This window comes from Pimephales promelas, chromosome 11 (genome assembly GCF_988280905.1).
Source record: "Pimephales promelas chromosome 11, fPimPro1.hap1.1, whole genome shotgun sequence".
NCBI lineage: Eukaryota > Metazoa > Chordata > Actinopteri > Cypriniformes > Leuciscidae > Pimephales > Pimephales promelas.
Window position 1 is genome coordinate 13,182,948 of NC_142779.1, and position 14,321 is coordinate 13,197,268.

At 36.6% G+C, this 14,321-nt stretch overlaps 2 protein-coding genes across 2 annotated transcripts in view; one reads left to right on the top strand and one right to left on the bottom strand.

The window, feature by feature from the left end:
- Positions 1-47: 47 nt before the first annotated feature.
- slc1a4 (solute carrier family 1 member 4) lies at positions 48-10,779 on the bottom strand. The gene is made up of 8 exons (XM_039672933.2): positions 10,122-10,779; positions 8,316-8,358; positions 6,332-6,397; positions 4,165-4,331; positions 3,746-3,979; positions 2,867-3,061; positions 2,217-2,351; positions 48-1,252 (listed from the first exon to the last, which is right to left on the bottom strand). The coding sequence occupies exons 1-8, from the start codon at positions 10,634-10,636 to the stop codon at positions 994-996; spliced, it is 1,614 nt and encodes a 537-aa protein (XP_039528867.1). The 5' UTR covers positions 10,637-10,779; the 3' UTR covers positions 48-993.
- Positions 10,780-13,183: 2,404 nt separating this feature from the next.
- The window catches only part of sertad2b (SERTA domain containing 2b), a 40,702-nt gene continuing 39,564 nt past the window's right edge, over positions 13,184-14,321 (top strand). Inside the window, exon 1 of the mRNA XM_039672936.2 lies at positions 13,184-13,452. The gene's annotated coding sequence lies outside the window, so the exon portion shown is untranslated. The remainder of the gene's footprint in view (positions 13,453-14,321) is intronic.

The window sequence follows — 14,321 nt, forward strand, 5'->3', positions numbered from 1 at the left end:
TATCGACAAATAATTATCCGTCACACGCAGGAAAATGTGCATGTAAATCAGAGACACATACTTTGGATTTAATTGTAAGCAGACACACCGGTAACAAGATAACTAAGAGTTAAAATACAGTGGAAAAACGTACATGTAGGTAATGCATATAAAACACACTAATACAGTAAATGGATTTTAGAGTTCGTCAAACATCTGTAACAGATTACGAAAAAAAGTCACAAGTTCTTTGTTTATAATCCCACTTACCACTAGATGTCACTAGATACCATGGGTGATGTTCTTGGGTAAAAAAAAATTTATGTAGAGAACGAAGGTCTATCTGGAAATGTTTGATCATACAGTGTTTCATCATCAGGCTGAATATCACATGTGACCCAGGGTTTTGTCTCTATCTCTGAGCTTGGCGTTAAATCACTTAAATCAGATTTGAATGTACTGAAACCAACCATAACCTACAAGCTCTAAAATCAGCTAGAAATCACAGGAGTAAGCTACTTCACAATCACACATGCAGTTTTGATATAGGCTACCGGTAGTCCCCAATAAATCACCAGACTATACCAGGATTTGCCAGTAGGGACACAAATATTTACAGAAAATACTTTCCGGTGAATCTTTGAAATAGTTAATATTTTAACACACAGTCAGTCAAAATATAGAAAACAAACAGAGCCAGAGGTCTGTGAATGATTTCCATTACTACCCATCTCTGCTTACAGAATGGAAATATTCCCTTTTTGATTTAGCATATAATCTGGGACACACAATCTTCTCAAACACAATCTTATTATAAAAAATAATTTTGGCACAGTTGGATAAGATTATCATAACAAAAACCAGTCCAAACTATATGTAAAACAGCAAACTGACCATTAGTGTTCCTTTCACAGGAATGAGCTTGACGTTTGACGTAAACTTCACACTCATCATGTAGTGGTTTTTAAAGAGAGAAAAGTGTGAAGAAAGAGATGGGAGATCACAGTCAACACATTACAGTACAGACTCCAGACCGTCCTTTTCATTTAGTGTTTCATGTGAGGAGCTTTCTCCTTGGTTCTGGTGTGTGACGAGAGGGGAGGTTTCTTCTTCTGCCTTGACATTAGGCACTACTTCCACCTTCACCTCTTGCAGTTCCTGCTCCTCTTGAGGCTGCTGCTGTTGTTTCTTCATCTCCCGCTCATTGATATGGTGAAGTATTCCAGCACCGAGGGCATCCCCCTCCACGTTCACAACTGTGGTGGTCCGGTCGCTGATCACACATCAGACACAGAGTTTGTTAACTCAAGGGCTAGAAAATCCTAATTCTGTTCTTTTCTAATTCCTAATTCTATATGCCTTCATCTAGCTCAAGTAGAGCATGGTGCTATAGCGATGCTAAGGTCAAATTGCATCAAATTGCATTGGATAAAAGAAATGTTTTGCATTTTCATTGAAATTTTTACATTGTGTCCTTATGTTTGAAACTGTATGTATTTATTGTATGCATATACAGAATATTAGTTTCTTATTATAGAAGTATAACTTTTCTAATTCTCATAAGAAGTCTTAAAAGACCCGTAAGAACAAAAAATGTAAAGCTATCAGGTTTCATGATGTGTGTATATTAAGACCTGGCTTTATATATATATATATATATATATATATATATATATATATATATATATTGTAAATAGATACACTCTTATAGCTTAAGGCTGCATTTATTAGATAAAAAATAGAAATAATGTGAAATATTATAATTTAGAATAACTGTTTTGTATTTAAATCATTTTAAAATGTAAAATGAATATATATCTGCTCAAGAAACATTTCTTATCATGATTCATGTTGAAAAAGGTTGCTTTGCTTAATATTTTTGTGGAAACCATTTTGGAAAGCATTTATTTGAAATATAAATTATTTACTGTCACTTTTATCAATGTAATGCTTCTTTTATTTAAAAAAATCTTACTGAAGCATTATTAATAAGAAAAATACATTTAAATAGTATAAAAAAAGTAAAAACATTCAATGCAATTGATTATATTCCCTTTCCGAATGTGCACTTGTCACTGATATGGCATCTCAAAATTACAACACTCAGCAAATACATGATATATGAGTTTAATTGTAACTAATCAGTGTATTAAGTACAATATTGATATCATGTATTAATTTCATGGTTGAGACCAATGTTTTTGAATGAGTAAAATGGGAATAGTTGTCTGACTTACACAATCCAGTCCACAGCCAGCATGAGTGACAGGTCATGGGTGGGCAGACCAATGGCCTCCAAAATGATAGCGATGGTGATGATCCCACCCGCTGGAATACCTGCTGCTCCCACGCTGGAAGCGGTGGCTGTCACCCTGCACACGTGAAAAAGCAAAAGTGCATTCATTTATCAGACAGTGACCAATGGTACACTTACTACAGGGACAAATTCTAACTAACCCACTGATGTCACATGGACTACTTTTATGATGTCTTTATTTCCTTTCTGGACAATGACAGTATACTGTACACATTTTCAATGGAGGGACAGAAAACTCTCGGACTAAATCTAAAATATCTTATACTGTGTTCTGAAGATGTCTTACGGGCTTGGAACGACATGAGGGTGAGTCATTATAAGACTAAAAGTTCATTAAAAGTTATCAACATTCATCCTTCCATCAGAGCTTCAGTTCTGTATCACCCATTACTGCATAACCCGTCACACTGGGACAGGCTGCAGAAAGTGGGTGTGCGTTGCTTTTAAATTTAGATATATTAAATTTAGAAGCTTAGCATCTCTGCCTTATACAGTAGATATAGGAATGTTCACAGTATCTATGAATACTCCTGCTGATTGAAGAAAGACCTCATAGGGATGTACTCTCACAGGATTGTGAAGATCTGGCCGGCGTTGAGTTCAACGTTGTTGAGCTGGGCAATAAACACAGCAGCAACGCACTGGAAAATGGCTGCTCCGTCCATGTTGACAGTGGCTCCAATCGGTAAAATAAACCGACTGATTCGTTTGTCAACACCGTTGTTCTCCTCTACACATTTCATCATGGTGGGTAGGGTTGCTGAGCTGCACAGGCACAGAAAATAGTCAAGGTTTGAGTATCTAATGGCAAAATAGATGTAATAATGGTCATAGCCATTCTATTGCTGGGAAAAAGGGTATATAACCAACTTTTACTAACATCAGGACCATTACATAATGACTTTGAATCAGTGTTATTTTAGTAGTACTTATGTACTATTATAGTATTTATTGCTCTGAATTAGCTTTATTTTATTTTAGTTTTTAGTCATTTTGATATAGGCTTTTGATTTATTACTTCAACGTATTTATTTCAAGTAGTTGCAAACATTTCTACATTTTTTAAAGTTTACGTTTTTCATGTAATATTTACATTTAACTTTATTTCAACTTTATTTCAGTTAACATAATCATTTTGCATTAGTTTTAGTTAACAATAACAACCCTGCTTTGGATTGGTCTGAGGACTGAGACTGCAAATGAACCATCAAATTATGGAAAAGAACATTCCAGAATTTATTCCTTTGCCAACATATCAAGGTTTTTGTATTTCCACTAAAAGAAAACAAAGCTTTTTAGTCACATTCTGGGAAACGAATTAACCCAAACATTAAAACTGCATTATTGGCTGTATTAAACTTTTTTTTTTTTTTTGCTTATAGAAAAAAGAATGTAGGTTAGCTCAACTAAATCTGTTTTTAGGACTACAAATGAAATAGAACAAATTACCTGGAGCAGGTAGCAAAGGCTGTGGTGAAAGGTGTGATAAGGCCTGACAGGAAACTGAAGGGGTTTTCACGAGTGAACCCAAAGTAGATAAGAGGTAAGACAATGCCACCATGGATGACATGCCCCAGGATAGAAGCAAAAATGTACTTCCCCAAACTAGTGACCAACAGAACCACATCTTCCATTTCCACAATCTTACTGCCAACCAAGAACATGATGCCAAATGGCACATACCTGAAGGATAAAAAAAAACAAAATGTATCAGACATCATGTGCATAATGCAACTTATATAAAAAGTTTCGCATTAGAATATAAGTATATTTTTTTCCTCATGTCCCTATTATATATCATGGGGACAAAATATGTAATACATTATATTGTATTACATTAAGGCATTTGATCAAAGACATTTACTTACCACATGATCCATGACACCAATACCATAGTGGCTTCATTAAAGGCATTGAAAAAGCGAATGAGCTCTTCTCCCTCTGTACCAAGCTTTCTCAAAGCAACTCCAAAAACCATAGCAAAGAGAACAAGGCCCAGAATATTCATTCCATCTGCATCTGTTCCATAGGGAACCTGAAACCCACCAAAACATGTTTGTCATTGTTATAAAGTGGCTTACATAAGTACACATTTAACTATTAGGATATTGCCGCTCAGCCTTTTCAATGTTTTCTTGGCAGCATACAGTTGACAGAATTGGTTAAAGGTGAAAAAATGCAACAGCAAAACAAATCTGATTCTAACATTATTTTAAGCAATAAAATGTGACGTATTAATGTGCTTTGATAAATGCTGAATTTAAGTTACCTATTTGAACTTATTGCTCACTCACTGATGCAATGTCACTGAACTTGATATGACTGTTGTTCATGGACAAGTGACTTTCAAAAGCCAAAAACGTCATGAAGCTTGGCTGTCAGACAGACTTTTCCTCAGCGTTTATGGCTGTGGGGTCACAGGTGATGAAGATCTGACGGGACTGAGCTACTGTTCAACAGAATCCCTCTCTTGTTCTGGGATTTATCACACATTCAGGCATGGCTCATCACTTGGCACACAGCACTGGTTGTTCTGTAAGCCCTACTTAAGCAATTATGGACCTCAAGCGTTCTGAGGGATTGCCCACAAATTTACCCATGCACCAACAGATACGAGACATTTTAGCTGAGCCAGGATGTAATGAAGACCCAAAGATTTATACAAAGGCTAATCACATATGGCACTAAATAGAGTAGTTCATTTCCATCTGTGAATTTTTATTTGCCTTTTGCTCTGAATTTGAAGATAATACTGATGGAATAGATTTAAACATTAAAGTGTCTTAAATCAATCAAATTAGGTAAAATTCACAGTGAACAAATATACAACCCAGCCAGCAATAGTTGTCAATTCACCGTCTAGGTTAACTATAGACCCAATATAGTCTGACTATAAGTACCCCACTTCTAGTAAAAATAACCTTGAATTTGAATCAAAATTTTACCGGTCCAATCAGTGAACAGAGGGAGTGGCTGAGAACGATGATGTTGAGGTGCGCTAGTTTGAGTTGTGACGTATGTCCAAACGTTAGCGACTGGTTATGGTAGATCCAGAGTGACTCTGGGCAGATCTAATAGTTTTAAACTACAACAGAGCTTTTCCCTTTCTTTCCCAAAGAGTTGTGACCCTTACACGTTTTGTCTATCATGATAATCTTTACAAGTTAATCCAAAATGTATACATTTTGAAGCCTATATAAACATTTAAAAAAACACAAGCAGACACAATAAAGTTTAAAAAACCACAAGCAGGTTAATAACTGGTGTGTTTTATGTCATTGATCAAAATGTGAAAATATTTAGAGGCTTTGTTAACCACAGGCCTTATTTCATGCGATTTAGCAAAAACCCATTCAAAAAACCATAGACTTTAGCGCCTACAAAGTGACATCGTAACTTCGGCACTCTATTAGACGTCTTTTAAAAGCACAATTGCTTAAAAAATAGGGCTATACTGTATGTCTTGGGCTAGACATATAAACTTTGTGAATGAAGGTCATTTATTTGAGGCTGACTGTACTACTATAAGGACAAATATTCATTAGATAATTATTTGAAATGTGAATATCATCCTGAGTCCTTCTACAAGCACATTGCTGCGATTAGAATGCAGACGCATGGGAGGCCCTCTGGGAAAGGCTAGCCATCTCCAGCTGCTCGAGTGCTCAGTAGGACAGGGGCAGCAAAACCGGCTGCGTCCACCATGGCCCTGTGCAAACAGCAAGCTAATTCAAGGCTGCCAAAGACCCATACACTAGTGGTCTGAGACAAACCAGCAAAGAAGCCCTAACTGGACTTGAGTTTTTGTTTTTAAATGCAAAATTACAGGGTTAAATTGACATGTCAGCAAGTGAAATGTGTTGATGTTATGCTTAATAAAGGAAAAGGAAGGACCTAATGCTATTAATAATTACATTATATTAAAGAACATTAATGTTAATAATGTTATAATTATTAAATGGATCATTATCGTAACATAAAAATGTATCATTTTTAAATAAAATTATTATTAGAAAATATAAAGAGATCACGTACCTTCTGGTAAATGAGGGTTCCATTTGTTCCATTTCCAACAAGAACCATTTTGTAATCAGTGATATACTGTGACAAAAGTAAAAGACAACACAAGAAAACATTATGAGCTACATGCAGTGCTTATCAAAGAGCTATTCTGGCCGATTTCAACCCGTTCCGTGTGCGGCTTCATGAACTGGGATGCATTGGATTATTTCACTGCACTGAGTGTGTTTCTGTGCATGTCTAGTGCCAAAATACTCACAAAAGCAGCATTTAAAGTTTAGCTGAAGAGGACTTTGAGACTTGTACAAACAGAGACAATGAAAGTGATCCCCCCACAGTTCTCCTATTCAGAACCCCTGTCTCTCAAAAAATCCAATTCTATGAGCTAAGCCACTCAGTTTAGTTTCCGTCTACTTCCTACCTCAACAGTACGAAGGGAGTAGGTTAAAAAACGTGAGGTGGCAGTGGCACTGAACTATTGAATTAATGCAACTTCTTTTCAGCAATGTAAAAATGCAGTAAAATCTTAGGGGAGTGGTGTTAAAGTCACAATGACATTTTTTTTTAATGGAATGTTGCAGTATTTATTATAAATTATTTATCAGTGCACATTATTATTATTTTTTATTAATGTGCCTTCGTAATCTTTAATCAAAATAACTTCCCCTTCCTCTTGCAACAATATTTCTTGTTTACCAGTGTGCACTCTAATGAGATCCAATCCAATCATTTCCCCATTAACAAAATCAAGTCTCGCCCTAAATTTTTTCTCATTCGAGAAGGCTTTTTACCCGGATATATGCACAATAGGGAAGAAAAAAAACAATCACTACTTCCATTTCATGCCTTTTTGAAAAGTTTAGAATAGCATGGTGCTTTTCTCACAGATTGCATTTTTGCCTTTAAAAAAAATGTGAGACATTTTACTACTAAGGAATAGAAAAGAACACGGGATCTTAAAAGTTGAACTTAGTTTAAGTTAAGTTCAACTTCATCGTAAAAAAGCTAGATATTAGCGCAGTGTTGATAGATGTCCCAGATGCCATTACCCAGCCACACCCAGGTTGAGTCATCGTCGGTACGCCATGCGGGATGTGGGCCACAACTGGGCCAGATGTCATTTGCTATCTGGGTAGCTTATGTTTAAATAGACCAAAATATGTTTACATATAAAAATCAGTGTATAGTGGAAAGCAGAAACTCGCCTGTTAAAGGTTCACATATCCATAATGAGATGAATTTACACTGTGATTCTGATGTTGACTTACATTTGATGGCAAAATTTTTTCTATAAACATATTTCAGTTAAAGATAATTAAGGCAATCTGGAATAGATCTTCAAAAAATAGTTTGGACAAGTTCATATGTAACTAGCCATTCAAATAATTCCCAGGCATTTCTGTATAATCCTACTAATCCCTGTCTCATCTTCTTTAAAGCCTACATCTGGACTCCATCCAGGTAAGTGTTGATGGAAATCCCACTGGATAAAGAAACATTCTCCAAAAGAAACATCCCATTATTTTCACCTAATGACCCTGTTTCTCTTTCTAAAGCTACTCTGGCCTTTAGAAAAAACTTTTTTTTTTTTTTGCAAATGGATAACTGGGTACCCTGTTCAGTTTGTGTCAGTGAGGTCATGCACATGCTCCAGTCTGGGGACAGAGATGTTATCTCCCACCCAGTCCACAGAACCCCATGACCTTCCTTTGAGCAGAGTGTGCTCACTGTTAAGCAGCTGATGTGTGGTATAACTCAGTGAACTAAGCCAGGTTGCCAGGCACCAAGGATTGGAATCAGCCTTCTATGGTAACTGCCTGGTTGCTTAGTGGTGAGAAAGGATGGGAGCTATTTATTGAGAAGGGACAAAATGGTCACTCCATTTTGTGACTCTCTCAATTAGAGATGAAGGAGCTGTTAACAAGTGATCTACAAATATTCATTCAGGACATAACCGCGTGTGTGCGTGCGTGTGTGTGTATATAAAAAAGTAACTCACTGAGCGGAAAGCTGCAGCCACCAGGTTGGATGGAAACAGGTTTCTGAAAAGGAAAAACAAGCAAGAAAGATAAACCAGTGATGCAGACACGTGAAATGGGCTCTTATCATCACAGATGGACACCACTGGTGTTCCATTGCTAAATTCCCACCCGTTTGGATCGTGATGGACCTGTAAAGGAAGTTTTGCATTGATCTATGCAGATCAATTTCTTTATCTAAACAGATATTCAGTCACTCAGGCTACAGAATGGATTAGTTTTTAGTTCTTTTTCATCATATGACCTGAGTTAAAAGAGGATTAATCTAGTAACCCTGTGAACATTGAGGCAAAATGGAGTGTGTTTTCTCCAGGTTCATGCAAGCCTATTATACAGTCATTCTTCAAGTTCTGATTACATAATTGCATAGAAGATTTATACTTCAACAAGAGAAACTTTAAAGACTTTTTACTAAAAGATTTCAGGTTTCAAGATATGTGCACATTTGGTCCAAATAGGATGAAAAATAATGTTTGTGTATGTTCATTTAATAATGTATTTTTGTGATTAAATTTGATGTAATTTATTGTAAATTACTGATTAGTGGAAAAAGCATGACTATTATGTTAAGGTAATAGCAAACATGTTAGCTGGAATTTAGAAAAATGTAAATGTAATGTAAAATAAAAATTTCCTTTTATGAAAAATAAAATCGTCACACAATTATGTTCCTGCTGGAAAAACAAAATATTTGTTTGCCATTTTGTAGCTGATTTGATTTGTTACTGATCCATGGTGATCTCTCAACCCTACAGATCTACCAGGTCGATTGCGACCCCAGCTGGTAGTCCATCCATTTTGTCCATCAACTAGATCAACTTGGATGAATGAAGACCATATCCTGCAAAAAAAAAATCATGTAAAACCAGCATCAGAATGGTAACTCTTAGGCAGCCATAGCCTAATTTTGGTCTTATAGCACAGCAACAATTGGGCTAGCCAGGTTTATAGTATGACACATAATGGTCAAAATCAATCAGAAAAGTTTCAGAAAGTGTCACACATTGAGATATAAGAAATATGCCACTTAAAACAATTAAATCCATTAAGTTTAGAGTCAATGATTTGTCATTTTTAGAGGATCAGTTCAATTTGTTGATGGATTTACATATTGAAACGTGATGATGTCCATTATGAGTCAAATTACATTTTCAGAATGACAATGATCCTTATTTGTGACAGTTATTTATTGATTAGTAACATTTAATTATTTAATTTGTATAGGTTATAAACATTTAAACATTATAAACATTTTATATAACATTTTCTCATACTTTACTTGATGTCCCAATTGTGCTGAACTCCCTAAATGCTTTATGTCTAAAACATTCTCTTTTTGCCAGAAATGTGAGAATTTTTCCAGGTGTTTTTCCACCTCTTCTTTCCATGCCAGGAGCAATAATTAAATGCACAACAGTTGGTGACTTAAATAGCTTAAAAGAAAGAAAGAAAGAAAGAAAGAAAGAAAGAAAGAAAGAAAGAAAGAAAGAAAGAAAGAAAGAAAGAAAGAAAGAAAGAAAGAAAGAAAGAAAGAAAGAAAGAAAGAAAGAATTAGATTATTGTCACATGATCTACACGCATTCGAGTGTGTGTGTGTGTGAGTGGGACATACAGTATAGGCTACAGTACATCGTTAAACACCCTGCAGAAGCGGATTAGTTGCTGTCATAGGTCTGCTTTCTTTCACACGTTGAATTATATTTTTATCACCAATTTTTACTAAATGATAGGCTATCAGTAATTTTCATAACCAAAATGATAGCTACCTTGCCAGGTCTAAAAACGAATCCGCTGTCTCTTTGTTGGAGCTCAAGCCTTCCAGCCCCAAGTTGTTGCTGTTCAGCGCTCCGGCTCCCACGCCGGGTTTGATGATGAAGGCGAGCGCGACCCCGATGGATGAGGCGATCAGAGTGGTCACCAGAAAGTAAGACACGGCGATCCCGCCGAGCTTTCCCAGCGAGCGCGTGTCCAGACTCGCAGCACCAGAGATCAAACTGCAAACCACTAAAGGAAGGATGATCATCTTGAGCATCCTCAGCAGCATCTCCCCGGGGAAGGCGAAATAAGTCATCTGCGCGCGGGTGAGATTCATGTTCCGGACCATCATCCCGAGTCCTACGCCCACCAGAACCCCGGACACCGTCAGGATCACTAAGAGATTTCTTTTGAGGAAGCCTATTAACCTGTCTTTAAAGCTTTTATTTTCTGATTTAATTGAGACTGCTGGCAACAGGCTTTTGTGCCCGGCGTGCCCATTGCTTTCGCTCTTCTTCTCCTCCATGATTTTCTCTTCACGCTCAGTATTTCCGAGGTACCAACCAGGCTCTTTTCATCAGCGGCGTGCGCGCGAACGGAGCGGAGCGGAGTGGAGAGCGCTTGTAAAAACCGGCCGGCACTTATAGACATGTGCTAATCCACCAATGGCGAGGGTCCTTTCAAAGATAAAAGACTCAGGGCATGCGCACTTCTGGACCACGATGAAATGATGCAACAAGGCAAAGGGTTGCTGATATCTAAAACCAATCAATGAAATATTATCATTATTATTAGCATATTTTTTATTATTGGGTGATATGAGTGCTTTTTCCATTTTTTGTGCTAATAAATTGCAATAAGGCAAAGAGTTTCAGAATCAGTGTATTCATTTTATTGTTGTTGGTATTATTATTATTGTTGGGTTATTTCATATGCTGAAATATCTATCTATCTATCTATCTATCTATCTATCTATCTATCTATCTATCTATCTATCTATCTATCTATCTATCTATCTATCTATCTATCTATCTATCTATCTATCTATCTATCTATCTATCTATTGTGTAAAGATTTTGCATTGATAATTTTCCCCAAATGAAAGAGCCTAAGATGTAAATTCGGTTTAGCTGTCTGCAATTCCTTTCCCCTGAACCTCAACTATTTTGTTCCAAAAATAACATTTCACAGCTGCCAAACCAGGAGCACAGGAAGCTGAGTTTGCTCTCCAGTCTTTGCTATAATATACTGAACCCCACTGTGAGGAGGCTTGGACAGAACAAGACTGTGAAGGTTTTACAGTAAGGTCCACTATGTCTTGTACACTGAAAATAATCTTCAAAAGTCGCTTGCATTAAAGGTATACTATTGTTAAAAGTATTGCGTGCAATACAACAAGAAAGAGGGTAAATAAACATCTGATTTGATGTAAAATCAGACCACATCTGTAGAACAATTGGATTAAAATTGACTTCCATCCCAAAATAACGCATATGTAATTTAGCAATGTTAAAAATAAACATACTTGGTAGCACTTTACAGTAAGGTTTCATCATTAGCATGCTTAACATGTATGTCTACAACATGTATTAATCTTGGTTATAATGTTAATTTCAACATTAACTAAAATATTATGAAAAATGTTTGTGTGAACATTAATGCACAGGGAACTAACATGAAGAAACAATGAACAGCTGGATTTTATTAGCTAACATTAACAAAGATTAATAAAAATAGTAACACATTTAATTCTCATTGTTAGTTTAACAAATGAGACCTTATTGTAAAGTGTTCCCTGTACTTATACAGGTATATTTTATGTTCACAGTAATCTGTAGGCTACATTATAAGCAAGATTAGTTGAGTGGTTCAAAGCTGTATTTTGATTGTTAAAAAAAAACTAGACACATGTGAATAGACAGGCAACATAATATGCCATTATGTTTACGTAAGAGTGACGTTACTCCTCACGAGTGTAATAATATTCTCAAACCACCAGATGGCATTCTTTTGTTTAGCAAAGTTCTTTCTCTGTTTGAGTGATTGTTAACCATCAGGCACAACTGATCATTGCTGCTTATTATTATATATGCAAAGAATATTGTATGATACACAGAAAAAAAAGTTCTTCTTCACTTTTTTTATTCTAATAAAAGTAATTTTCATACCTGCATGGTGATTTATGAAGTGACTTAACTCAATGAGATTTATAACAGTACGTACCTATAGGCTACTATACTTATCATTAATAATCATCAGATAATGAGCATGTCATAATCATCAGATAATGGGCATGTCAGGGCAGCAAGCTTTACCCCGAAAACCTGAAATCAAATGTCCGACTCCCAAGATTAATGACTGTTTGCACTTATTCCATCAGACACGCTCCATCAACTGTGGCACACACACGTAGGTAGAATTTCTTGGCTCTTTGTCCCATTTAGTCAAACATTAGAAGTTAACACTCCATATTTTCCTTTACCGGTGAATTCACTGAAGATCAAGCATGTGAAAGAAAACACATCTTTCACCACTTTCCCTGCTTTTTTTATCCTTCATATTTTCCGCAGTGGCAGGCTTTTTTTGAACACTCCATTTCCTGTTATGCAGCAGAGATTGAACTTGTAACAAGAAAGATTGAGCCAAGCTGTTGGTGGGCATCTTGCCAGAGCATGCTGTCGCCTTTTCTTAGTCTCTGGGCCTTGAAGAACTCAACTCTGGCCATCTAAAGTCCGCTAGAAATGACCATTGACGCTTCAAGTAGCCGTATTGGAGCGACGCATATTATATATTTTAAATATACATTTAAAAGTCCAGATATTTTCCACATGCATAATTTGTCAGTATGACACGACTTTTAGACTGATTTATGAGCTCAGATTTTGCTCCGTCACTTTTTCATCGTGCTGTAAATACCACATTACTACTAGGCTCTGTAAATAACATGTCGAACAGCAGCCTCGTTCTGCGTTTTGATTGGTTGATTCTACCAGAGGGGGCGGGACATACAAACTGGGATTCCGCCTCGACTCACAGAACAACCTATCAATCAAATCCTGTCTCGCAACTGCGGCGTGCGGCCACGCGCAGAGTCACCGAAGGCAACCTGCCTACCACTACTTTTAGGAGCACTGTGAAGTCTGACTCTCGTATGTGCAACTGTTTACTTCTTTTTCTCAGGCTGATGAGGCACGGGACGCTTAAAAAGTGCCATGTGAATTCATGTCGACTAGCGATGCATGCAGAAAGCACTGAAATAATGTCAACGCGTTCGAGAATAAATCCGCTGAGCACCCACTAATTTACACTCATTTAACCGGAGAGTACAAGTCCTTCAGAAGGGTGAGTTGACGTTTCTATTGAATTATCAACATAAAGTCGTGTTTTGACTGGTCATTTTTTGTTTTGGTGTGGGTCGTTCCTGCAAGCGTGTATGACTTGCATCTACTGATCTAAGCAGCAGTAACGTTAACCTGTTTGTTTTGCACAGTGTAGGCTATCCTAAGTCTACAAACTTGGCATGGCATATATGTAAACACAACCTGCCACCTGTAGAAGCCCGTTCTCTGGATGCAAAATATTTAATGTTTTAAACAAGCGTGTTGATAGTTTTCTGTAATCGCCCCGTGTAAACTATGCATTTTTGTTTTGGTGTTGACTGTTTTCTAAAACCTTTGAGACATGCTGCTGCGTTGTTCGGTTATATAAGGTACAGTATCCTAATTACTTGGTGTTTTGTACAGTACTACAGCTAGATTTGTATTAACTAAAGATTAAATAGTTATCTATTTTTTATTTGGTTACCTGTGGCTCTGGCTTTCAGAGGGGGTTTTCTCTAGTAAATAAAGGGCTAAAAATAGAAATGTATAGTGCAAGCTGATGCAGTCTGTTGCATCTGCCAAAGCTAAAATATTTTTTTATGGAATGATTGTTGCGATAATAATCAACAGTTAATTGTGACCCATTAAGAAAGGCTTAAACACACAAAGAAGGTCAAAGGAAAGGGGGTTAGTATCTTTACAAGTATATCTGCAATTCAACAGTGTTTTCAAACAACTTTTCAGTTACTTCAAAAATGCACAACTTAAAGTGCAGGCACATTAGTGGGAAAAATAATGTCCATTGCCAGTATTGAAACAATTCATGAAGCACAATTCACACTAAGGTCACTTTTAAACCAAGCATTTTTCTGTTGGTCAATGTGGCAAATT

What these genes read in the sequence shown, in the direction of transcription:
- slc1a4 (XM_039672933.2), bottom strand. Translation starts at nt 10,636, where the DNA reads ATGGAGGAGAAGAAGAGCGAAAGCAATGGGCACGCCGGGCACAAAAGC. An exon ending in TGGCTGCAGCTTTCCGCTCA is followed by an intron (nt 6,398 to 8,315) that starts GTGAGTTACTTT and finishes CTTTTGTCACAG; the next exon opens with TATATCACTGATTACAAAAT. An exon ending in GGCCAGATCTTCACAATCCT is followed by an intron (nt 2,352 to 2,866) that starts GTGAGAGTACAT and finishes TCACGTGTGCAG; the next exon opens with GGTGACAGCCACCGCTTCCA.